This window comes from Girardinichthys multiradiatus, chromosome 5 (assembly GCF_021462225.1).
Source record: "Girardinichthys multiradiatus isolate DD_20200921_A chromosome 5, DD_fGirMul_XY1, whole genome shotgun sequence".
Lineage (NCBI taxonomy): Eukaryota > Metazoa > Chordata > Actinopteri > Cyprinodontiformes > Goodeidae > Girardinichthys > Girardinichthys multiradiatus.
Window position 1 is genome coordinate 33,563,869 of NC_061798.1, and position 26,375 is coordinate 33,590,243.

The 26,375-nt window shown below is 39.7% G+C and overlaps 1 protein-coding gene across 6 annotated transcripts; it reads right to left on the reverse strand.

Moving 5' to 3' along the window:
• Positions 1-525: 525 nt before the first annotated feature.
• Positions 526-25,763, reverse strand: gne (glucosamine (UDP-N-acetyl)-2-epimerase/N-acetylmannosamine kinase). Of its 6 annotated transcripts, XM_047364772.1 has the most exons (16): positions 20,288-20,469; positions 19,141-19,293; positions 17,024-17,047; positions 16,839-16,913; positions 15,474-15,622; positions 15,098-15,344; positions 14,656-14,863; positions 13,735-13,887; positions 12,695-12,907; positions 6,850-6,937; positions 6,168-6,378; positions 5,240-5,369; positions 4,919-5,140; positions 3,988-4,170; positions 3,699-3,815; positions 526-3,128 (listed from the first exon to the last, which is right to left on the reverse strand). In XM_047364772.1, the coding sequence occupies exons 4-16, from the start codon at positions 16,893-16,895 to the stop codon at positions 2,893-2,895; spliced, it is 2,214 nt and encodes a 737-aa protein (XP_047220728.1). In that variant the 5' UTR covers positions 16,896-16,913; positions 17,024-17,047; positions 19,141-19,293; positions 20,288-20,469; the 3' UTR covers positions 526-2,892. The 6 variants fall into 6 exon arrangements, with proteins under 6 accessions (XP_047220728.1, XP_047220727.1, XP_047220724.1 ...); XM_047364771.1 differs by lacking the exons at positions 19,141-19,293; positions 20,288-20,469 and adding an exon at positions 25,570-25,763; XM_047364768.1 differs by lacking the exon at positions 19,141-19,293 and having other exon boundaries at positions 20,288-20,483.
• Positions 25,764-26,375: the final 612 nt, after the last annotated feature.

Genomic DNA, 26,375 nt, shown 5'->3' on the forward strand with positions numbered 1-26,375 from the left:
GGATCACAGACAGCATCACTTTAATCTGACGACAACAATTTAGTTTTGCTCTCCTCAAATCGCAACGTATCCATTTTACAAGCACAAGCTGGTACTGTAGCATTGTCCCTGCAACAAAACAGTTGTGTGCCCCTCTGTTTAATAATTAACAACTCCGAGAGTCTCCAAGATCTCAGGTGACTAGGAAACATTCACCTGACTCTTCAAAGTATGCAGTTGGGAGAAAGGAGGTTGGGTTTTACAACATGAGAATGATCTCAGAGTGACTCAGTTTAAACTGCTAGAAAACTAAGCTATGAACTCGAAAGACTTAGAATCAACATGGTGAGCAGAAAAACATAGGTTCAATTACGCTTCACAGTTTGTGTCGAATTACTCAAATAACTTATGCAAGATGGAGAAAAATACCATCCGCACCCCCCTTGTTTTGGAAAGCACATCTATCCTGACAATGCACCACAAAATCAGACTCACCAAAATGTTTGCCTAAGCTCCCAGGACAGGACACGACAGAAATAAAGACTCTTTAATATGTAAAATGTTTATTTAGACCAAGAAATAATTAAACTTATAGAAATATATTTGAAAGGTTTATACAGAATATAATGTACAACACAGTCTGTAGAGGTATACAAACTGAATAATCAAGCCCTCACAAGCCTGTAGCATGTGTCAGCCATCCAATATGCACCATAAATGAAATCGATAAAACATGGAAATGTAGCAATAACTAAAATAGCTGACATTCCCGCTGAACGACAGAGAAATGGTCATAAAAGATCTAGAGAAAACTGACAAATGAATTCATGATAACAGAAAAAGACGCAGCAGTTCAGCAAAATGTCACAAAACTTTGGTCTCATTTGAGTTCCGTTAAAAAAATAAAGTCTGGACCTTCTTCAAAGCTTCATTTTACTGTAAGGAGCATGTAAGAGGTGGCATTTCCAGCCCATTATACTTTGCCCACCTCCCACCACTTATGTCAGTTTAGAATATGCAGGATTCCCTTCTAAAAACATAAAGGTTCTTTTGTTGACAGCCCAAATAGCAGCAGAAACATTTAAACATAATACAATTATGTTAAAATTTGATCAGAAGTTTATCATTTCAGTGAAAAGAAAACATAAGGTCCACTTTGTCAAAGCAATCCTTAGTGAATAATGCCTAGAGAAAGGTTTTATTACCACAAAATACTCAGGTTAAAGAGATACAATGACTTTGGGCTTAAAGCAAAGACTACTAGATTTAAGCTGAAGCAAATAATCTCCAAATTGAAGGAATTTTTTGGGTATTGTAGCTCTTTAAAGTGGGAACGTCTGGAGACCATTTCAAGGGCGCTATTTGGGTCTGGAAAAAGTTTCTGAGAACTCAGAAGATACTGTCAGTGGAGATCTGTAGGAAGTGAACCATGTAGCAACGCAAATCTGGAAATGGGAATATTGGGAAAAGAAATGCATTACATAAAATAACCTTCAGAGACGTGTAGGTTGCTCTTCGGGTAGCAGAAATATCCTTATATCTGCTGTTCCCCTTCACCAGTTTCCACACACGAAACAGACGCAGACCGTTTACAATAAGGTTGCCTCCAACATACTGGCTCGATTTGGCCAGCCCAGCTCCGCACGTTGTGTGTCGCATTTCCGGAGACCCGCTTTTGCTCCGCTGAAGGAAACACCTCCTGGAGGCGCGGCTTTAAAGCATCATGCGTCGTGCTGCATAACCACGAATGAAACACCCAACCACCAATGTAAAGAAGAAAAGACCGAAACGCGTTACAAAAACAAGAAATAACAGGTCTATTGTCTGAGGATTAAATCTGCTGACTGCATTGACAATCAGATTTGATGAATAGGATTTTGACATTGGTTTTATTATTATTATTAAAGATTTCACTTTCCCTTTAAGAGACTTGGAAAGATTTGAATTAGGGCCCATTTTATTTCTTATAGTTGTTGCCAATATTCAGCGGCAGCTGAATATTGTAGTCTCCTATGATCGCCAGAAAAGCTTGCACCTCGTCTTTGCTCCAAGGAGTGACTTTTCCGGATAATTGTGCAGACTCCATCTGTTTCTCTAACTTGCTTGAATGCACGTTTGAAAATGCTGGGTGTTTTTTTTACGCTGGTCGACTCTTATGGCTGGCCGCGCCCACGGCCAATCAGTGAACAGCCGTTTGTTCACGTCACGTACGGTACCGACTCGGGCTCGCTTAGTCCTGTTAAGAAGGAGGTACCAAAAAAGTAGGTACCGGTACTGAAATAACAATAATGGAAATGTTTGCGAAGTGAGCCGAGTGGAGCCAAGTCGGGCCAAATCGAGCCAGTGGAAAAGGGGCATTAGTGCTTTCAAACAAAAGTCTTCAAAAACTTGGGTAGTTCTGGAGCATCTTTTTTCAAATTAATAAGAGTCAAGAACCACCACAGGTGTGTAAAAAAAAAAAAAAAAAAAAAAAGGCTTAAAATGGTGAAAAGAGACGATGTTAACGGATCAAACACAGATGGGTAAACTCTGTGATACATATGGCATAACGTCTGGTTAAATTAAGGAAAACACAAAGGCAGCTGGAAAACACTCCACAATTTAGATGGTAAATGACAAAATATGGAAAAAAAATATCTTTTCAGAAGAAAAAGTGGAATATTCTGCAATAATCTAGTCAATCACCTCAAGCCCGCCTCGAATACATACTAAAGACAATAAGATCCCTAAAAAATGTAACCGATTTGTAGGATTCTTCCTCCAACAACTGTTTAAATTAGAATAAGGGTTCACCACAATATAATATAAGTATTTTCTATAAGCCCACGCTCCTTAACAAACATTTACTTAATATATTCCGGTAAAACGTGTTCAAGTGTGTTCCAACATTTTCAGAAAAAACAGCTGGTTTTCTTAGTATGTCCTTCTAGTTGCATAGTCCAAAACCATGCTAGCAGCGCCTAGTAAGGCTGGTTCTTCCAGTTCAGATTTGACGACCTTGATTCTCTGGGCGGAGACGAGTGCTCTCTCTGTGATGACGTGCTGCACTGGAGCCTGGTAATAAGAAGCCAGGACTCCAGACAAAATCACCAGCGCGGGGTTGACTATGTGGAGGATGTTTACAATCCCTACACCGAGCGCCATGGATGCTGCAACAGGAAGAACACACAGAGCAGTTTGATTTTTTCTACTACTTTTACAGCTTCTTCTTGGCTCAAAGCAGCCTAAACCTACAATTCACTGACAGTCAAATTCATTACACTATTTAAAAGTGATAAATGTGTAAAAAAACAGAGTTTGTGTTGTCCAGATTTACTTCTGAAACAGCTCTACTGAGCAAAAAGTCTCTAAGCATTGGCATATTAAGACCACATATAAATAAGGGATTATGCATCACATGTAGTAGGAAGTCCATCCATATTTATGTAGATTGTAGTCTCTGAAAACACAGGGGGCAGTATGCTAAGGAACCAATTGAAATGTAGTAAAAGAGAGAAGAAGCGCTTCATGTAACACTGGAAATGGATGTGTGCACTATCAAAAACATTTCTTATCAAAGTGATTCTGTTTCTAACAAAGTTTCAGTAAAACAATGAAGAGGAAAAAGCTGGTTACAGTTGGTAACTTTTATGATTTTTTTTTAATTCAGTGAGAACTTTTACTCTTCAGCAAAAATATATTGTGCATATGTAGTCGTGTGTCAGTGTTTGTGCTCAAACCTTTGTGCAGGACAGCGTTGGCTTCGGAATTGCCGTTTCCAGCCGCGTGGATGAGGTGGGCAGCAGTGATTGGCTCAGCGAGCTCCATATCCATCCCCTCCTCCTTCAGCAGGTCCTCTGGAGAGCCAACCACAACAGGTTAGATGCATGAATCCACATCCATGTCATCTTAGGACAATTCGGTTTGATATCAGCCTAAGCTAAATGTGGGTTACGCATGTTCATCTTTTAAATAGCACCGTCAACTGTTATTTATCGTCATCAGAAGAGCAGGGATAATGGCACTCACCGTCATGCAACCGTTTCGCCTCCCTCTGCAGGGCCATACCAGATGCAAAGGCTTCGATACATCCCTGACTCCCACATGAACACTCTGGGCCTTCCAGGGAAACCTTGATGTGACCCAGCTCAGCAGCACAGAAGGTACTACCATGGATCAGCTCATAGTTATGGATAATCCCTCCTCCAATACCTACAGAGTCAAAATATTAATTTCTATTAGACCTTCACTGCACCTGATACAACAATTCAAGTGACCAATTAGGAATTAAGGAGTTAATTGTTAAACTTTCATCGATGTGAGCTGTGCCGACTGGTGGATAAAATATTTACACTTTTAAAATGTGTACTAAGCTACTGTTTCTCTTCAGGACAGGGGTCAGCAACATTTTCAATTCAATTACAAAAAAACTTTAATAAATAAAAATGTTCTGGACACATTTATTAGCAACCATGGTACCAAGTGGTTGCATTAAAAACTACCAATTATGTTTGTCCAACTGAATTAATGAACTCCAATTAAAGGTTACAATTTCCTGGGTAACTTAAGATTATTCTTCTGCAATTAAAGATTTTTAAAGCTTTCTAAAACATCTTCCACAAGATTAACAATAAATCTCGTAAAACAAAATAGACAATATAAATATCTTCATACCTTTATATTAAAAATATATATAAAATATACAAGTCATTTTATTTTTAAATAATTAAATCAAATTATTATTTTTTTACTTTAACTTTTAGATTTTGGAATAAAACAAAATCAAAAAAATCTGGTAATTATATAAAAGAAATAAACATGTCCAATTCACTTCCAATAATGTTTCTTGAAGCAACTTTGGTTAACGGTGCTCAGTTCTCCAGCTGATGTCATAAAAGTGTTAGTATTATATGTTGTATAAAAATGAATGTGTGACTTTATGCGAAGCCTTCTTTCTCACCTGTTCCTGTGATGACGGTGACAAAGTTTTCTACTCCTCTGCCGTGGCCAAACTTCCTCTCGGCCAGCGCGGCGCAGTTGCCGTCATTGTCAACCCAGACAGGTAGGCCTAGGGCGTTCGAGATGGGGGTCCTCAGGTCCACAGAGGACCACTCCTGGATCAGGTGGGTAGAGTGGAGGACAATGCCTTCCTGCGGATTTACGCGTCCACCAGTAGAAATTCCTAAAAAGAAGAATAAAAATTAAGCTGTCTATGATTCGTGTACCTCAGCTTTTCAGACGTGTTTGACTTCAGCAGGAGGAAATGCACATGTTTTCATACCAACACCAAGGAGTCTGCAGTTGAAGTTCACAGCATCTTGCACTGCGTCTTTGCACATCTTCAATATCAAACACATTCGGTCCTCGAAAGTCTTTGGATTGGGCTCTGTGTATTTCTTTACTATATTGCCCTGGACAGGGAGGGAAAAGACAGGAAATTACTGAACAAATGCTTTTATTTTAAAGGTAACGATTCAATGTATCATTTCATCATATTATGTTAATAAAAAGGGTGCTAGACTGAAATGGTATTTAAATTTAAGAGGATTTTCATGTACAAGTATATGACGACCAATAAAACATGCCACTTGGACGGGACTAGTCCAGATGTAACGCCACAAAACTTTCTCTTTATGATGTTCAAGCTTCACAACAAAATCATTATATTAATAAAACTAGAGGGACAGCTGTGTGAAAATTCAGGCACATTTTGATAAATTGGAATATAATTGACAGGGTAATTTATTTCAGTGAACCTGTTTAAAATGTGAAGACTGATGTTGTTCCTGGTTCAGGAACGGCTTCACATAATAGTTGTAGCCCATGTCCAGCATACATCTGTGTGTGGCGGTTCCTGAAGTAACCGGCTCCAGCTACAGTCAACTTCATGTAAATCTCCCCCAAACTCTGCTGCTCGACCATGCTCTCAAGGCTGCTTTTATCCCCTGTTGCTTGTGCCCTTATTTCCACCACAGTTTTTACTTCCACTTAACTTTCCATTAACACGCCTGGATACATCACTTAGAACAGCCGGCTTCTTCATGGCTTAACAATCAGTCAATAACTGTCTGGTTCACAATTGTCAAATCAGCATTCTTTCTCATGATCGAACACTTTTTAAATCAAATTACTGAAATCAAATTTTTTTTCTCGATTATATTCTAATTTAGCGAGATGTATCTGTCCCTTTAACGGTCTATAAGCCCTACCCTCATACAGACAATGGCCACCCTCAGGTTGGTCCCTCCCAGGTCTACAGCCAGAGCACTCTGTGTCTCCAGGATGTGATCGATGTCCTGGGAGATGGGGTCTTTCACAGGAGGGAAGCAGAAGGTCTTCTGGAGGGGCTCTTCAAGGTCAATACTGCCCAGAAACTTTAGAATACGAGGCACTGCATTTCCATCACCATAGATTTTAGAGCTGGATAAAAAAATAAATGAATACGTAATCATTCATGCTACTTAAAAACATACAATTGTCATCACGCTAGATCAATTTGAAGTTTTAAGACAAACATGATACAATATGATCCACACTCATGGTAATTATGGTTGTCACACTCAAAGCCACACATTTCTTCACAAGTTGCTAAATTTGATTACATTTTATACTTCCAAAGAACAACTCTATGAACTTATTTTTTAGACATTAAAATAAAGGCAAAAGGTCAAGTTATCACAGCGTCTCCTTGTAAAAAAATATACCTAAATTTAAGATTGTGAAAGATGCTTCAGGAATCAAGTTAAATCCAAATTAAAAAGGAATTTACAGGAATTCAACTGAGTCAATTTTAATATCGTAAAACTGGAAGCACAACAGGAAAGTGCTTGATTTTAAAAATAATATAAAGCAGAGAGCAACAATCGGGTGGGGCACACAGGAAGCACATACTCGGGATAACGCTTTCCAAACTGAAGCTCCAAAGCATGGTAGATCTTGTTTTGCGTGTCAGCATCTCTGACATGTAGAACATTTTCACCTGAAAGATAGAAATGTTGTTGCAGTTTTAAAGATAAACTCACCCAAAAGAAAAAGGAAAAACAAGGGTTTGATTATGAAATAATAATTTCTGGCATCTTGCTTGCGAAACTGTTGGAGCATTTACAGAGCATTCAAGTGATGTTTTATTTGAAAAAGCATTAAAAAAGCAACATCACAACATTTGGCCTTTGCTAATAATGACAACAGGTGGAAGAAGCATGTGCTAATGTATTACATAATGTGGAAAATATGGGTGTATCGCAGACTTAAAGGCACTGTGCAACAGTCTTGATTCCTTTGTCATTTTTTTATGTTCCGCTTACAAGGAGCCAGACTTTCCTATAATAGTTTAATATAGTCTTAAGTAATATTTCCCCAAGCTTTTTGAAGGCATTTCAGGGCTTTCCTATTGACACTGGCTCCATTTTTCTGTTTTTATTATGTCCATTTCCTAACGTTTATTAGATTTTTGTTTGTTAGGCCACTTAACGTGACCTCGTGAATCTTTCAGGAATTAAAAAGTTCCACAACTCAAGAAACGTACCAGTTCTGCACGCAGAATAGATTTAACAAACAAATAACTGGGATAAATTGGGGTTGATTCTCAGTAATCCAGCCTTCACAATCTATTTAAGGGCTTAAGATATAAATGAGACTTTGTGATGAGCAGCCTGTCAAAAAAAAAAAAAAAAGGTTTCTCCCATTTTTTGTTTTAAACAAACAAAACAAAAAAAAATTACAAGCACAGTTAGGATTTAATCCATCCCCAGGTTCTTTGTCAGGTCATTAATGGATTTTAAACATATGTCTTAAATCCTTGTTTTTGTTTTTTTTACTGTGTCCTGTCCGGCAGAGTATCGCTCAGTTGTCTGAGTGCCAAGAAATTCCCCAACAGATTTACTTTCACAAGCAGAGCATCACAGCTAATGCTTTAAAGCTCTGCTTGATATTTATAAAAGAAACTTTATTATAAACTTCTTTGGGAATATTTCAATTGTTATGGACAGGGAGACTGAAATGAAAAGGAAAAAAGAAGCTCAAAGAGAGAGACGGGGCAAAAGGGAAAAAGGGGAGAAAAGGAGGAAAGAGTGGAGGATAGAAAGAAGGATGAAGAGAATACAAGATTACACCCTGCTTGCTTATACACCTATTTTTTTTTTTTTTACAAAATAGTACACGGTACTTATGAATGTAAAATGTTCTTAGTGAGAGGTGCAGCCCAATATAGAACATCTGTGTATCTGTCAACACCTGAAGCTTAACACCTGTGAGTATGGGTGTGGACGCGCTTTTGTATACAAGGTTTCTCCACAAAAATATGCAATAGCGAGTGTGAGGACCCACAGACCTACCCCATGGTCCCTGGACGGACACTGAGATCCGAGCCACAAACATCCAAAGGCCCCCCAAAGCACAGGAACCCCAGGAGAACCACCGCTGGGACTACCACAACCCCCCCAGAGAAGAGCAGTGGAGAGTCCCAGGGGAACCACCCAGCAGCGACAGTTCAGAAGCCCCAGGGAGCCGCAGCGACGAGCCCACAGGCCCTGCCGGCAGCCGTCCACCCCCGGGCAGATCCAGCCATGGACCCAGAGGCCCAAGACCCCGGGACACACCAGCCCCCAACCATAGGCCTGACAGAGCCCAGGGGGCCAGGCCCTGGCAAGCAGCCACCAGGAGTGAGCCAGCACACACCAAAGCACCCGGCCCCGGACACAAAGAACCACAAGTACACCAGCGGGCAGAGACTCCAACCACCGGCAGGTAGTGTGGCGGGGAGGAAATAGGCCCCTCATAGTATGGGGGGGCCTAAGATGATCCAGGAGAGGGAGCAGTTCAAGGCCCAACCTGTCACAAAAAAAAACAAAAAGGAGGCACACACAGTCACAATCACCCACTCCCACCCTCATGCATTCACATAAAATCACTCGCACCCAACGTAAAGACAAACAACAATGGACGTCATACACTCACTCACACTCCCCATGCATACTCTATACTCCCAGGTCCAGGCGCTGGTATCCCCTAGGGGCAACCAGCCCCCCTGACCCAGGAAGTGGTCCCCTTCCCTCCTGAAAGGTGGTCCCCTTCCCTCCTGGGGCAAAGACAGGCAGATAGCGCCAGAACCGCCCAGACCCGGGTGACCCCGGCCCGGCTCCCGCCCCAAACCCAGTCCCCAACAAACCCCTTCCACCTCCGGAGAGGGAGCTATGTACAAAAGAGGCGTCCACATGGCTCAAACCAGCCCGCCAACCGGAGCCGCCCCAGGACGGAGCAGTCCCGACCCTCCAATGAGCTCCAATCCCAACCCCATGAGTCTCCCACCCCCAGTGAACCCCAACAAGAACCTCCCCACAGGGCCACCCCCAACAAGGACACCGATACCGAACACATGCCCCCGAACCCAAACGCCACAAATCCCCTTAAACATATTTCTTAAATACTTTTAGATGATGTATTGTTAGGACTTTAAGGAATGAATATTGATTAAATGCTCAATCTGTTGTCATGGTTACATACAAATACTGTACAGGAAAAGTGAGAAAAAAACTGTGAAGCAAAATTTAACAGACTGAGAAAACCAAATAAATCAAATTCAAGTAAATCAAGTCTTTCAGAAGCTAAAGTACGGGTAAAATATGATTTAAGATGCAAAGTGTGTGTCAGTATACTTGGATTAACCGATCAACACAAACACCGCCATTGTTGGAATAATTGTATATAGATTTATCTTATATTTTTCCTTGTCTTTAACTTTACTATTTGATCTTTATAACCTTTCATGATGTACAGGTCCTTCTGAAAATATTAGCATATTGTGATAAAGTTCATTATTTTCCATAATGTCATGATGAAAATTTAACATTCATATATTTTAGATTCATTGCACACTAACTGAAATATTTCAGGTCTTTTATTGTCTTAATACGGATGATTTTGGCATACAGCTCATGAAAACCCAAAATTCCTATCTCACAAAATTAGCATATCATTAAAAGGGTCTCTAAACGAGCTATGAACCTAATCATCTGAATCAACGAGTTAACTCTAAACACCTGCAAAAGATTCCTGAGGCCTTTAAAACTCCCAGCCTGGTTCATCACTCAAAACCCCAATCATGGGTAAGACTGCCGACCTGACTGCTGTCCAGAAGGCCACTATTGACACCCTCAAGCAAGAGGGTAAGACACAGAAAGAAATTTCTGAACGAATAGGCTGTTCCCAGAGTGCTGTATCAAGGCACCTCAGTGGGAAGTCTGTGGGAAGGAAAAAGTGTGGCAGAAAACGCTGCACAACGAGAAGAGGTGACCGGACCCTGAGGAAGATTGTGGAGAAGGGCCGATTCCAGACCTTGGGGGACCTGCGGAAGCAGTGGACTGAGTCTGGAGTAGAAACATCCAGAGCCACCGTGCACAAGCGTGTGCAGGAAATGGGCTACAGGTGCCGCATTCCCCAGGTCAAGCCACTTTTAAACCAGAAACAGCGGCAAAAGCGCCTGACCTGGGCTACAGAGAAGCAGCACTGGACTGTTGCTCAGTGGTCCAAAGTACTTTTTCGGATGAAAGCAAATTCTGCATGTCATTCGGAAATCAAGGTGCCAGAGTCTGGAGGAAGACTGGGGAGAAGGAAATGCCAAAATGCCAGAAGTCCAGTGTCAAGTACCCACAGTCAGTGATGGTCTGGGGTGCCTTGTCAGCTGCTGGTGTTGGTCCACTGTGTTTTATCAAGGGCAGGGTCAATGCAGCTAGCTATCAGGAGATTTTGAAGCACTTCATGCTTCCATCTGCTGAAAAGCTTTATGGAGATGAAGATTTCATTTTTCAGCACGACCTGGCACCTGCTCACAGTGCCAAAACCACTGGTAAATGGTTTATTGACCATGGTATCACTGTACTCAATTGGCCTGCCAACTCTCCTGACCTGAACCCCATAGAGAATCTGTGGGATATTGTGAAGAGAACGTTGAGAGACTCAAGACCCAACACTCTGGATGAGCTAAAGGCCGCTATCGAAGCATCCTGGGCCTCCATAAGACCTCAGCAGTGCCACAGGCTGATTGCCTCCATGCCACGCCGCATTGAAGCAGTCATTTCTGCCAAAGGATTCCCGACCAAGTATTGAGTGCATAACTGTACATGATTATTTGAAGGTTGACGTTTTTTGTATTAAAAACACTTTTCTTTTATTGGTCGGATGAAATATGCTAATTTTGTGAGATAGGAATTTTGGGTTTTCATGAGCTGTATGCCAAAATCATCCGTATTAAGACAATAAAAGACCTGAAATATTTCAGTTAGTGTGCAATGAATCTAAAATGTATGAATGTTAAATTTTCATCATTACATTATAGAAAATAATGAACTTTATCACAATATGCTAATATTTTGAGAAGGACCTGTATGTGTGAGTAAGGACGTGATGAGTTTGTCTGCAGGCAAGGATCAAAGGTGGAGCTGAGAAGGAAGCAGTCACAGATGAGGATGTGGAAGTGTGTTGTTACAAGATAACGGTGTTTATGACCTGTATACGTTGCAGCTGTTTTTCCCATCCTTTAGAGAGGAACGTTTATTGTAACTAGGGAGCCCCCACAGATAATAAAAAGACAGGTGCGGACAGATGGTTTTCAGGGCTGTAGGAGATTTGTAACTGAAAGCACATCTCTGTCCGTTCTCCTCGCAGCGAGTAAAATAACTAATTCTTTGTCTTTCTCTTCTTTTTGTGATGATTATAAGTATTTTAGGTTGTTTGAACCTGACAGCCATTAACAGCATTTTCAAATTCTAAACTTTAATTGATATCAGTTTAGCAAAATAAAGTGATTACAATACATCAGGCGTTATGTAGTAAGCAACAATGTAATAATGGCTGATAACATAATAACTAAATCTAATGCAATATTTCTGGGCATTTCAAAAATGACAATGTCAATAACACAAATAAAGTGATAAAGTGTTTGAGCTGGTAACGTATATTTTCCCAATAATTGAAGTAAGTTATGATTCTATTGCCACAGCATTATCTGCAGCCGATAAATACATAAACAGGACTGCATTTCTTGGTAAAACCATATTTTCTGCAGTTTTTGCACGTTTTTCTCATCAAAATAGGTCAAAATGGACCAAATACTCATATTTATTAATTCTACAATGCCTACTAAGCAGCCCAGTCTCCTTAATTATGATTGAAACTCACAATTTCAGAATTAGTTTTGGTATTAAATCTTTATTTAGAATACTGTTCATTAACGTTTACTATTAGATTTGTGAACAGTTTCGTACATGATCAAACATTATTTAATGAAGCGCTGCAAACTGCATTTGGTATTTAGATCGCTTAATGGATCGTGCCAAAATCCAGGAAGAGAACAGTGGTCATGGTACCCACATGTGTTATACAGGCTTTGGCAGGATGTTATTGGCTCGAAAACATAATTACGTAAAATGATTATCTCAATGAGTCACTGGCTGCTAACGTTTATTTTGTCTTACTTTAAACGGCCTTAATCTTCCAACTACCACTTTCTATTAAAAGAGAAACTACCTCTGTAAAGATACGGGAGATTAACATATTCTATGGCTGAAGAGTAAAATAAATTGACATATTTTCTAAGTAGTAACTCAAGATCATACTCTAAACACATTTAAATATTTAATTAGTTAAACAAAAATATTAGGCAATCCTCCAGTTTCCTTTTTGCTTTCTTAAAGGTAAAACTATGACTACAGCTACAGAGAACGCAGCCAGTCAAACCTACCTGTTTCTCTGCCCGTTTGCCTTGTTCCCAGGTTGATGACCGGTGTGCCAAAGGCCCCGGCCTCTCGCACTCCACAGCTGCTGTTTCCTATCATGCAGCCCGCGTGGCACACCAGCTGGACGAACTGCTCAAAAGGAATGTGCTTCACTGCCCGGAAGTTGGGGTGCTGCTCGATGCCCTTCTTTCGCATGACACGCACCATCTCCTTGCTTCCTGTGTAGGAGAGAAGGATGATTTTTACTCACAATCACATGTTTTCAATCAATTAACAGCATCTAGAAATAAATCTGAACGCGTATTTTGGGTTTGACAAACACACAAACCGGTGCACATCTCAGTAGATTGGAACTGAAAAGTCTGTTTATTTCAGAAATTTACTTTAAAATATGAAACTCAGATTCATGACACACAGGGTCATTTGTTTTAAATGTTAAACTCTGATTTTTTTTTATGGTTTTGACATTAAATCAATATAAACTCTGAATTCCCTTTGTTACACAATTTGAATACTCAATGAGCCAAAAAATTTTTTTTAAACACATTTTATGGCCTACACCATTAATAGACACCCTCCAAGTCACAGAGGGTCATTTTTAAAGATGCTGGCTATTTAGAGTGCTGTATCTAAGCATATTAATAGAAAGTTCAGTGGAAGGAAAAAGTATGGTTGAAAAAGGTGCTCAAGCAACACAGCTGATCACCTCCATGCCAGGACGAATCAGTGCAGTAAATCATGTAAAAGTATTGAATGTATAAACTGTACCGTATCTGGAGATGCCTTTTATGTAAGCTGTCAAACATATTTTTTTACTGATTTTATACATTTTCTGGGAAACAGATTGTGTTTTCCTTTGCTGTATGACAGTCATTAAATTAACAGAGCTAAACACTTGAATTATATCACTCTGAGTAATGAATCGATATGAGTTTCAGTTTATGAAATGAATGACTAAAATAAATAAACATTGTGATGATGTTCTCATTTGTTAAGATGCATTTGTAGGCAGGACAGTAAAGGTAAACACATGCAGGTAACTAACCAGCATCAATGTTAGGAAAGAGGATGAGCGTCCTCTTGTTGAAGGAGATCAGGGCATCCAGCATCAGTCCATAGATTTTAATGGATTGCTGGATATCTGTGGTGACAGGGTGCTGCAGCGCCACAATGTAGTCACGGTCCTTCACCTTGTCACCTGCAGAGTAAACAGAAAACAACATCTGACTTCTGTAAACTGAAGTGAATTCAATCAAGCACAATATTTTTAATGTGAAACTGAAAATCACTGCAAGCCAATCTGATAGACCAGGCTTTTTCCACTTTTGAAGAATCCTAACCAAACTTTATGTTTTGTGAAAACTAACTTTACCTGGTTTTAAGGTATTTACTAGGTCATACTTCAAGTTCACGTTAGGTCTTGAGCTTTTTATCGTCTTGGTAAAGTATGACAAAAGTAGCCCGACTTCAGTCGCAGATACGTTTTCTTATCCTTGTCCTAGCTTGTAAGAGCAGACTGATTCCCACAGTAAAGCTTTTCAACTTTTGTTGGATTTTTTCAAAAAGGTTATTGTTGAATAGCTCCATCTTCTTCAATTCTTGCTGTGTTTTGACTACTTTAAACCTGCCTACAAGATACTTTGCGACTGGGTCTTTTCTAATTTGACTCTGCAGACTACTGTTCCACTCAGCTGTTTGTTCTCATTGTATGAAGATACTAGGCCTTTCAAAGGTTGCTCATTGACTGTGATCATGATCTATTGCATTACCACAACAGAACCTACTTGTCCTTAAAAAGTGCTAGCAGCATTTTTACAAGCATTTAAAACCTGGATTTTTTTTTACTTAATCAGGTTCCCTTTTTTCAGTGCAGGGGAAGTTGACTTTTAGGAGTGGCAGGAGTTCTTTTGAGACAAATCTGTAGCCTCCCCTACTATTCAATGAATTCATATCCATCCATGCACACCTAGCCAGCTCTTGATGATATCCATGTAGTCGTCTCTGCGTTGAGATGACAGCAGCTTATCATATGAAGGGCAGCCAGCCAGGAGGATGCGAGAGTGGTCCTCGCACATGGCGATGAGGTGCTGCTCTGCCATGCGTGTGCAGCAGGCATGATAATGGGCCAGTTTACTGATCGCGTGGCGGATTGAATCGTCAATGGTACCGCTGACCTGTAGGGGGTTAAAGAAGATGGATGAGAAATGATACGTTGGTTTTAAATGTCAGAACAAATGCTATAAAGTTCCTCCATAACAGACATGTTTATAGTACAAAAGATGGAACTCATAACCTCATAAAGAAATGGCACAACAGTAAGTAAATGTTTAGTTTGAGACTGAATAAAATATCAGATGGAAATGATGAAAATCAGATGTAGATCTTTCTAAGGAACCCCTTTCTCTGACCTCTCCTCCTTCCAAATGAAGTATTCGAATATTCATCAGCGCAGCAGCAGTTGCCAGAGCGAGCGCGTCAAAGCGGTCCCCATGTACGATCAGGATGTCAGGGTGAAGTCTCTGCAGGACGTCAGGGAGCTTCACCAGGGCCAGCCCGACGCTCTCCACCATGGCTGCTTCGTCTTCTCCTCTTACAATGGTGTGGAGTTTGGAACCGATATCAAATTTATCCTGCTCAATCATACGGAAAGTGTTTCTAGAGGGTGGAAGGAAAATGTTAAAACCTTAGAGTTTATCTTTTCCATGGGCTTCAGTTCCACTTTAAAGAAAACGATAATGAGGAAAAACAGAGCAGGTTATGACTGGTTGTTAGGAAGGTTCTTACCCGTAATCATCAATGAGATGGGAACCGAGCACCACGACTTCCAGTTCAAACTCCTCAGGTTGGTTTTTTAGCCCAAACATGATGGGAGCTAACTTGGAGTAATCTGCTCTGTTGCATGTTGCCACACACACTTTCAGTTTCCTCTTGCTCTTTAGAAAAATAAGTGGCAAACAAAACGACCATTAGTTCAGCTGAATCTGTGTGCACACAAACTCTTAAAAGGGACCATTTGACTTTTCATCAAACTAACTTTCACATCATTTTGAATAACAGTAACAACAGAAACTGACTAACTATGCCTAAAATAATGAAAACACTTACCAGCGCCCTGCAAAACCATTTACACTCCTTCAACTTTTTAATGTGTGTCATATTACAGCCACAAACGTATTGTATGTTCTAAAAATTGTATGTAATAGAACAACACAAAGTAGCAAATATTTGTTCTGTGGAATGAAAAGGGAGACATGGTTTGAGAAGTATTGCCTCCATTTGTATGTAGCTCTTATTTCTCTGATACCCCTATATAAAACCCAGGACAAGCTTATCTCAAGTACTAAACCAGTTCCAGAGATCCACAGCTCGGGTGTGAGAGTCTGTTGAAATGACGCATATTAGTTGGGCACTCCACAAATTTGTTTGCTGTATGGAAGAGTGGCAAAAGAAAGCCAAAAATACATTCTGCTTAAAGCTTCCCTAAAGCCAGGTTGTTAATTCAGCAAATATGTTGAAGGAGGTGTTCAGGAGAGAAAGACAGAACTTTTTGGCCTAGATGCCAATGTGTGGTGGAAAACTAACACTGCACATAACCCTGAAAACAGCATCCCACCGTGATGGTTGTAGAGGTGGGGAAGCTGTGGGGATAGCAGAGTTAATGGGAAGATGGACAGAGCTACATACAGGGTTAATGAAGGAAACCAGTTAGGAGACTGCAAAAAACTTACTGCAGGGGCAGAGGTTCCCCTTCCAGCAGCACCACTGTCCTAAACATGCAGCCACAGCAACAACGGAATGAGTTACATTAAAAACCATTTCAAGTGTTAGAATGGACAAGTCAAAGTCCAGACCCAAATCGAATATAGGATGTGTGACTACTGGATTAGAGGGCTGACTACAAATGCATAGCACACTTTTCAGATTCCTATTTGTAGGAAATGCTGATAACTATGCATCGTTTTCCTATTTTGTTCAACTCTGTAAATCTATCACCTAAAATCCCATTCAAAGACACTGCAGATTGACAAAATGTGGAAAATCAAGCAGTATGGAGCTTTTGCATGGCACAATAGATAGTAGTAAATCATAAATTTGCCACAACTTGACATTCATAAATATCTTACATTTCCTTCATCCATTTGGTCCTACCTCATAATGGTTTTCTTCAGTTTTCCCTCGCTCCATCTTTTCTTTGATTCTTTGCATTCTCAGATAGTACAGCTCCTAGGGAACAAAGCCCAGAAGATTAGATGATGAACCTACAGATAGGATTCCTGCTAAAAGCAGATCAATCCTTGTTGTCCTTTTAACATTCAAGCGCAGGTAATACTCACTTGAGCCTTCCATGTATTCACAGTCTGAAGCATGAAAATACAATAAAACTACACTATAAAAAATTCAATAGATATGTAAAGGACACATGCTAACAAGCTTTTTTAGAATTGGTGAGCAAAAAGAAAAGGTTACACTTTGTCCATCTGTTCAAGTCTCAACTTCACTAAATAAAAATCCTTTTTTTTTAACTGACAGAAAATCTAAACATCTAATGAACTCTGGAAAAAGATAGAGTCAACAACTAGAGTCTTTTTTTCAACTTGAAATATTCATGTGAAATGTTATCTGGCTGGGAGAACCTGTTAGCATGTCATAACAACTTGCAGGTGTGGCAAAAATTCACAATTATTCATAAGAATATGTCCATTCATTTTAACAGGCATGTCAAACCGGCTCCTCCTTTCATTTTAATCCACGATGGGCAATAATGCATCAAGTAAGAGCAGGGTTCAACTAGGCCAATTCAAAAGCACCAACCATTTTTACTGTCTGGAAAGCTTTGTCAGCGTAACTGTGACAATAAATTAGCGACATTAGAAATGCCCCGGCAAAATAAAGAATTGTCCAATTTCCCCTTGATCGGCAAGTCAAATACTGAAAAATCCAAAATTTCCTAAACAGACTATTCATTAAATGGACTAATACTAAAAATTCAAACAGACAATTTAAGAAGCTCAAACCAAATATAAATAAAAATATCAACAGGTCAAAAAACACTTTTATGCACATTTCTGAGTTTAATAAAAATCTGATAAAAGTGACGGGCATCTGCTTTGATAATTGTCATTCTTCCATTTTCTGCTAGATTTAAAACTACCTTAACACAACCTACAACACATTATTCTCTTATTTGTTGAAAGTCCTTTAAAAATAAAACATCAGTTTCAGAAGATAAGAGCTAGAAGAGACCCAGAAGTCAGTATTGGCCAGAAAAAGCCTGATAACTAACAGTTTGTGTTACAGATTTATTCAACTAGTGTTTCAAGTGCTAATCCAGGGCAGGTCCCAGAGCCGGTTCTTAACTCCCTCAAGTCCATAAAACCAGTTAATAACCGGTTTGTTCCTCCTCAGCCAGAAAGTCCCTTCATTGCACATCCAATGTCACTTTCAATTCGTTTTGACACTTCCTCTGTTGCATTCTTAAGCTTCTGTGTAAGACAGCAATTCAAAGAAGCAATACATCCAAAAAGATAACAGTGCTTGACTTGTGTCTCCCTGAGACTCTGATCAAAGAGGTTGTTAAACTTCAGAGCTTTATCCTGCACTCAAAATGCAGTATTTTTTTCTTTTACCTCGGGACACTTTGTACCAACTATGGGTTGATTCTTATGCGCCTGTGGAACGTTTCATACCTGCTTTGGTAACAGATTGTTTAAAATATTTTCTGCATTCTACTCATTATCTACTGTAAGGAAATGTGGTTATAGGACCCCGATTAATGGGTCGTAATCTGTCAACTGGCCCAAATGGGGATTAATACGAAAAAATTTAAGTTAAGAATAGCCATTTCATAACTCACTAGATATTACTGACTTTATCAGATCCTTATAATGCCCTCCTAACTCATGTCCTGCTGCTTTAAAGAAAAACACAGAGCAAGGATATTTTGCTGGCATACATAGCATTAACACAATACATGTATATTATTAATTAATATTTATTGCTGTCCAAGCAGCTATGCCTTCCTTGGGTATTTCAATATCAATTTGTTATATAAAAATACAATATACACAACAAAGGGCAGACAATAAACAATCAATTCAATCAGGTTAAAATGTGTCTTATGAAAACATTTTCTGCTAATTTCAATATATGGTGCAGCTCAGCCACCAGATATCATGGGGAACTGGGGAAATTTCAACACCACAACAGCCAATTAACCAAATCCCCAGGGCAAAACTATTCATGTCTGACGTTTCTGTGCAGAAATAATTGCAACATCTGAACACTTGAAGCCATTTCAGCTGTTGTTCTATGAAAATGCAGAAAAGGAACAGTTCCCAGCGGGCATTTGCACTGCTCTTGCAACATAATTTTGACAATGAACCACCCTGCTTTTGTTTCATAGCTGAACCTCAAATGTTCACTCCCTACATTTAGAAGTATCTGTACTCACCTGTTATAGAGGGATTGTTTCTAAAATCCTCCACTCAACCGGTTTGCCCTCTCTTTGCTGGGAAACAGGGTTGAGAAGTCTAGCTCCTAAATAGTTTTTTTCCCCACCAAGGCTTCTACCGTGCAGCCAGTGCCCGAATAACATTTATTCCTTCTGTTTCAGTCAAAAAGTGCAAAAATGGAAACAGCCAATCTGTTTTAAGATGGGAAGACAGAGAAAAAACAAACAAACCGAAAAGCACCTGAGCTTCCAACTCGGATGTGCAGTCATGTCAGGACACAGTTTGGTATTCATTTTGGAAACATCAGCCTTTTAAATATTACCAGCTGGTGTTAATAGATATTGCATGAAATGATGTGCAAAGCATTAGCTTGCAGTGCCATTTGTAAATACTGAACAGCGGCTGGAACTGCTGACACTGATTGTTGAATAAAAAAGCATTTATACTGTAAATATGAGGAAATTTGTTTGCTGCGTTATCAAGACAAACACTGTGATTAACATAAAACTGAGTCTGCTCCTGTCCTTTAAAGAAACCTGATGCACCGGATGGGGGATGCTGAAATAAAACAGCTTGACATGGCTCTGTAGTGGAAGTACCTCCTTCAAAAGATGTTTTATATAGAACCAGTTAAGAACCAACTTCAACACCAGTCCTGATCCAAACCAGTAAAGGTTAAAAATTTTTTAAAAAAGCATCATTTCAGGTTCATCTCTACCAAACACCAGGCTCAGCATCACGTAACTAAACATGGTGGATAACAATGAGAAATAAGAACAATACAATATTGGCATTTGTGCCTCAAATCTTTCTTGGCGGATCTGTGAAATGTGTGGGTGGATCAATTTTACAGAATGACTCTCACACATGCACACACGTGCAAAACCCTTGCAGTTAAATTAAGCGATCACCCTGAAGGTAATTCATACGCGCCGTGGCTTCTACCCGAGCATCACAAGACAGCATCAGCAGCCGACGTTTGAATATGGGGGCAGGAATGCATGCGGGAAGCAAGAGATGACACAGCAGCTGAAGCAGACGTGCACAACAAAGATCCAAGATTCAAGAGAGTTAAATGAGGACAAGTAAGCAGGAGGAAGCATACAAAAAGGAACAATGAAAAGGAAAAAAGCCCATCGGACTCACATGAGGGTTTCTGGTCAAAACACCGGGCTGCTTTTCCATCTCTCTGCTCTGCTGATTATGAGCTAACAATCACCCCTCTGTTTTCTATTTTTTTCTGTTCAATTCTTTCCATTTCTTTTTTTTATCCCAACATGAAGTAGCAGAGGGAGAGCATAAACCAACCAGCCAACACATGAGGAGAAAGGAAGGGAGAAATGTTTGGTGACAGAGACATGGGGATAGGCGGAGGGGCTACATGAGATAAAGGCAGGCATGATGTGAGCCGCAGCTCCTGATTGGACGAAAAACCAACAGCCATTCCACACATACAGGAGAGTGGACAAGAATTGCTCCTCCCCTTTCACTGGAAGAAATAAAATCCTTTTGCCAAATTTGAACAATTGTTTTCTGTTTCAGAAGGAATCTAATTCCATAGACAATAGCCATTTCAAATTAAAAATTATAAAAAAGTATTTTTTTTTTTAGCCAAGAGAGTTATTCTAAAGTGATTCTTATCTCCCCCAGACAAGCTGAACTTCTGAAGCAAATAATAGACAATGTGACACTCCTTATTTGACATGAGGGAATGGCGTCAGATCTGCAAACTTACACAGAAAGGCAACTTGGCTAAGTAAACTACCCTCACTGCTTATACAGTAGTAACATCCTGGTTTGCCCCCCCCCCCAGAAAGGAGTTACTGTGACATCGAAGAACACCAATAAATCATTTCCACATTAAGCTACTTCGATGAAGTGAAAAGGGCAAACAAAGTGACGGACCATGAACTGTGCACCCATCAGTGTTCTGCCATTTTCCACAATGTTACCACAAAATCAGACAAACTACAACCTTTACACCTTATTTTACCACCACTCTGTCTCATCTAAAACATTTTATATTGCTCTGTTTTAACTTTGTCCTTTTATACTGCTACAGCATCTCTTCTAATAATTGCTGCCAAGCTTTCGACAGGTCTTCACCTGGATTTTTGATGATTCATCTTTTGTGATGGGCTCCAAGTCTGAGTTTAGAGGCCCTCCTTACCATCACCCTAATCCTTATCCACCATATCAGAACTCTGAGCCACTTAAAAACATGAATATTACTGCCAGTCAGTGGAAATATGTTGGTATAATTAAAATATTACATTAAATAGTAATTTTTCAGGAATAGGAATATCTAAACTCCCCAAGTGCCGCTGAGGTTTTTTCTAAACAAAAGTGAAATATTTAAAATAATTGCTCTAATAATCCTGCATCATTTCCAGTATGGAACCACTGGAACACCACAGTTTTGGTTGATTATGTTCCTTTAATGAAAAACAGGTCAAATTACAGAGTTCATTAAAACTGATATTTTGAAGAGAAACCTAACTTTCTTTTCTGAAGATTCTTCCCAAAACTAACCAATACGATAAGACACAGAATTAATTAAATGGAAAGAAGTGTTTTTCCCCTCTGTCAGATTATGTAGATTATGACTAGATTTATCTCCATGCTCTTGCTGAATAGAAAAGACATATATACAGGTCCTTCTCAAAATATTAGCATATTGTGATAAAGTTCATTATTTTCCATAATGTCACGATGAAAATTTAACATTCATATATTTTAGATTCATTGCACACTAACTGAAATATTTCAGGTCTTTTATTGTCTTAATACGGATGATTTTGGCATACAGCTCATGAAAACCCAAAATTCCTATCTCACAAAATTAGCATATTTCATCCGACCAATAAAAGAAAAGTGTTTTTAATACAAAAAACGTCAACCTTCAAATAATCATGTACAGTTATGCACTCAATACATGGTCAGGAATCCTTTTGCAGAAATGACTGCTTCAATGCGGCGTGGCATGGAGGCAATCAGCCTGTGGCACTGCTGAGGTCTTATGGAGGCCCAGGATGCTTCGATAGCGGCCTTTAGCTCATCCAGATTGTTGGGTCTTGAGTCTCTCAACGTTCTCTTCACAATATCCCACAGATTCTCTATGGGGTTCAGGTCAGGAGAATTGGCAGGCCAATTGAGCACAGTGATACCATGGTCAGTAAACCATTTACCAGTGGTTTTGGCACTGTGAGCAGGTGCCAGGTCATGCTGAAAAATGAAATCTTCATCTCCATAAAGCTTTTCAGCAGATGGAAGCATGAAGTGCTCCAAAATCTCCTGATAGCTAGCTGCATTGACCCTGCCCTTGATAAAACACAGTGGACCAACACCAGCAGCTGACACGGCACCCCAGACCATCACTGACTGTGGGTACTTGACACTGGACTTCTGGCATTTTGGCATTTCCTTCTCCCCAGTCTTCCTCCAGACTCCGGCACCTTGATTTCCGAATGACATGCAGAATTTGCTTTCATCCGAAAAAAGTACTTTGGACCACTGAGCAACAGTCCAGTGCTGCTTCTCTGTAGCCCAGGTCAGGCGCTTCTGCCGCTGTTTCTGGTTCAAAAGTGGCTTGACCTGGGGAATGCGGCACCTGTAGCCCATTTCCTGCACACGCCTGTGCACGGTGGCTCTGGATGTTTCTACTCCAGACTCAGTCCACTGCTTCCGCAGGTCCCCCAAGGTCTGGAATCGGCCCTTCTCCACAATCTTCCTCAGGGTCCGGTCACCTCTTCTCGTTGTGCAACGTTTTCTGCCACACTTTTTCCTTCCCACAGACTTCCCACTGAGGTGCCTTGATACAGCACTCTGGGAACAGCCTATTCGTTGAGAAATTTCTTTCTGTGTCTTACCCTCTTGCTTGAGGGTGTCAATAGTGGCCTTCTGGACAGCAGTCAGGTCGGCAGTCTTACCCATGATTGGAGTTTTGAGTGATGAACCAGGCTGGGAGTTTTAAAGGCCTCAGGAATCTTTTACAGGTGTTTAGAGTTAACTCGTTGATTCAGATGATTAGGTTCATAGCTCGTTTGGAGACCCTTTTAATGATATGCTAATTTTGTGAGATAGGAATTTTGAGTTTTCATGAGCTGTATGCCAAAATCATCCGTATTAAGACAATAAAAGACCTGAAATATTTCAGTTAGTGTGCAATGAATCTAAAATATATGAATGTTAAATTTTCATCATGACATTATGGAAAATAATGAACTTTATCACAATATGCTAATATTTTGAGAAGGACCTGTATTGTTCAGTCATTTTTCTCAGACAGATTTCTGTCTGGGTTTGATTACTCTTGCGCAAGATCAATTTTCCACTGATACACAAACTGAAAAAGTAACTACCCTCTTTTCTCCTGTTTATGTGTTTCAATAACTTACAAAGAGCAGAATGAGATTTCTCAAAACATTCCCAACTTAATCCTTGATCCAAAGGTACCACAACTCACAGAGACATAATACAGCAGGTATTGTCCTGTTGGGGTTTCTTGTGTAGCCTAGTAAAGGAACTGCGTTTCTACGAGTAAAAAAACATATTTTGTCTGGCTCTGCAGAAGAAACATGGTGAGAGGTTATGCTTGAAGCCTGCAAGAGAGTGGGGTAGCTCAAAGTGGAGACAGTAACACAAACCCTTCAAGAGAAAACACAAAGATACAATGAGCTGTAGGCGAGTCTGTGCCATATAAAAAATTGTACAGAGAAATAAGAAATTTATTTTACTTTTTAAATGTTTTTTTTTTTTCAGATTTTAGTGTAATATTTCTAACATTCTTTATTTAAAAGAAAGCTGAATTCCAGCACCAAAGCATTCTCATTTGTTCTGTCTACAGAGGTACTTTCAATGCACCTGATTTTACAGGATGTACTGAAACACTTGACTGCAGAAAACGGAATAGCTTTGAATCAGACATGAGGTTTGTGTTAGCTTAATGTTGCTGCTGGCAATGTTTTAAACTTTAAAATAAAGACAAATCACGTATTTATTGTTTAAAAAGGCAGTTGGAAGTTGTTGAAAGTTGGGAATGAATTGAGATTTAGACTAAGTTGATTAGCATCAATTAAGCAGGACTGAGATCAAACTACAGTAAAATAATGTGTTTTTGTATTTTCTATTGTAAAAGAGACTATCTCTCACCCACAGCGATATTTTCCAGCCCATTGTCCCCGTCCCCAACCCCACATGCACCAAGTGGTTGGAGTTTTTTGGTAGCCATTTCCAAAAATGCACATTTTTCACTAGTATCTGCTTTTTAATTACCTGAAATCTTTTGTAATGTATGAAAAGGCCCTTGAACTACTTCCTTATACCCAACCTTATTCAAATGATCCCTTCATGTGTACACCACATTTAATCCGATACACCTGTTCAGATCTTAAGGATTCTATTAATTTCCTCATGGAAACTCTGCATATTTTGTCTGGAAGCATTCTGTTCTTTTCTTAAGAAGCTTTACACTTATTTACAAAACACTGAATAAACAACTACATATTACATTGTAAATTGTTTAGATATCTGTGACAACTTGGTCTACATTAAAAAAAAAAAAAGTAGTTTATTATCAAGTAAGTTATTTCAGCAGTTCCATTCAAAAAGCAAAACTCAACATGTTGATGTACTGCACACACTGTGACACATTTCAGGCATTTATTTCTGGTAATTTTGATGATTATGGCTTGCATCTGATTCAGTTTATTAAATTATTTATTTTAATACATAAAACGCAAGAAACCAAATATTTAATGCCATGATATCAGTTTGGGTGTTAAATCAATTAAACTTCAGTGAAGCTATTAAGCTGTGCCTATAATTGGTATGCCATTTATAATTTGATTTTCGTAGTAGGCCGGTTGATCGATCAAAAACTTTAAACTGCTACTGCGAATTTGAACGTGTTTCTGCTGTTCCTGATTTCAACCCTGAGTTTATGTTCCTCCTTCAGCCAAGAGAGGCTTCTTCACTGTTATCAGGACATACAATTATATCTTTAAGGCGTCACAAATCACCCTGATATTTCATCCCCTGCTAAAGCCTTAAAGCAGATAAAGTCCAGAACTTCTACAACGATTCCGCTTGATCAACAGACCAGAAAACCCTTCTTTTCTCACTTTCTGGTTTGACTGGTTGCGTCGCACCTCTCATCGCAGTTAAGCTTAACGAGCAACTCAATCAATGAAGTTAAGCTATCATCAGCTAGCATGTTGACAAGGTAGACAAAAGAGAACTACTTGCGCTAACGGAGTCGTTTTACTATCTAAACACTCCTCCTGTGAGGGACACGTTGTCAAAACCACATTCACTCACTGACTGGACATCTCATGTTAGCCGGAGTGCGGATAGGTTCGCTAAAGTTTCGCCGTATTTCGACACATTGTGTTGTACACCAGTGTCGCTCCAAATGTGACGAGGGTTACCTTAAACTAGAGGCGTTGTAAATATCTCAGTTAGCTTCACTTGCTCCTCTACGGCAGGTTTTCAGATAATAACAGCCAACGGGTAAAAGCTGCGGGGTGTCTGGACATTCGTACACTGGTCGGGAAGCCGTTCTGTTAATTTTCGAACCGGTGTTGTGCCATAAAGTGATGGTCTGCCAAAAACTGATCGGGTAAGTTCGGGCGCGTCCCCGCGAAGGAGCGAGCAGTGAGAGGGGGAGGAGCTTGCTGCAGGAGCGCGCCCAGCGCCCAGCCTGTCAGCTGAGTGTCTGGTTTTGAGAGTTTCTTTCTTGGTGGTTTACCTCTTGAAGTCAACAAAAGAAAGACAAATAAAACAGTTATATCTGTATGGTCAATGTTACAGCAAAGGCGTGTCTAGGTATTTCACCTGCCAAAAAGAGATTAAGGCTTGTTTCCTGACCCATAAAATGCAATTTCTGCCTAAAATAACTTTATTTCATTCAAAGGGAATATACTTTACTGATCCTGCAACAAACAATCATTCCCACACTGAAAAAGGTCCCCAAATGAACCAAATAGGACTATTTCACCTGCCAAAAATTGATCATGTATTATTTTCTTACTCATGAGACACTATTTCTGTCTAAAAGTGCTTTATTTTATTTAGGGGGATCATATTTAAGACATCTTGCTGAGCACAGACACTCCCACACTAAAACAAATCCCCAAAAGTACAATTTGGGGGTATTTCACCTGCCGAAAACTGATTACAGCTTAGTCTATGACCCATGGAATAATATTTCTGTCTAAAAGTGCTTTATTTTATT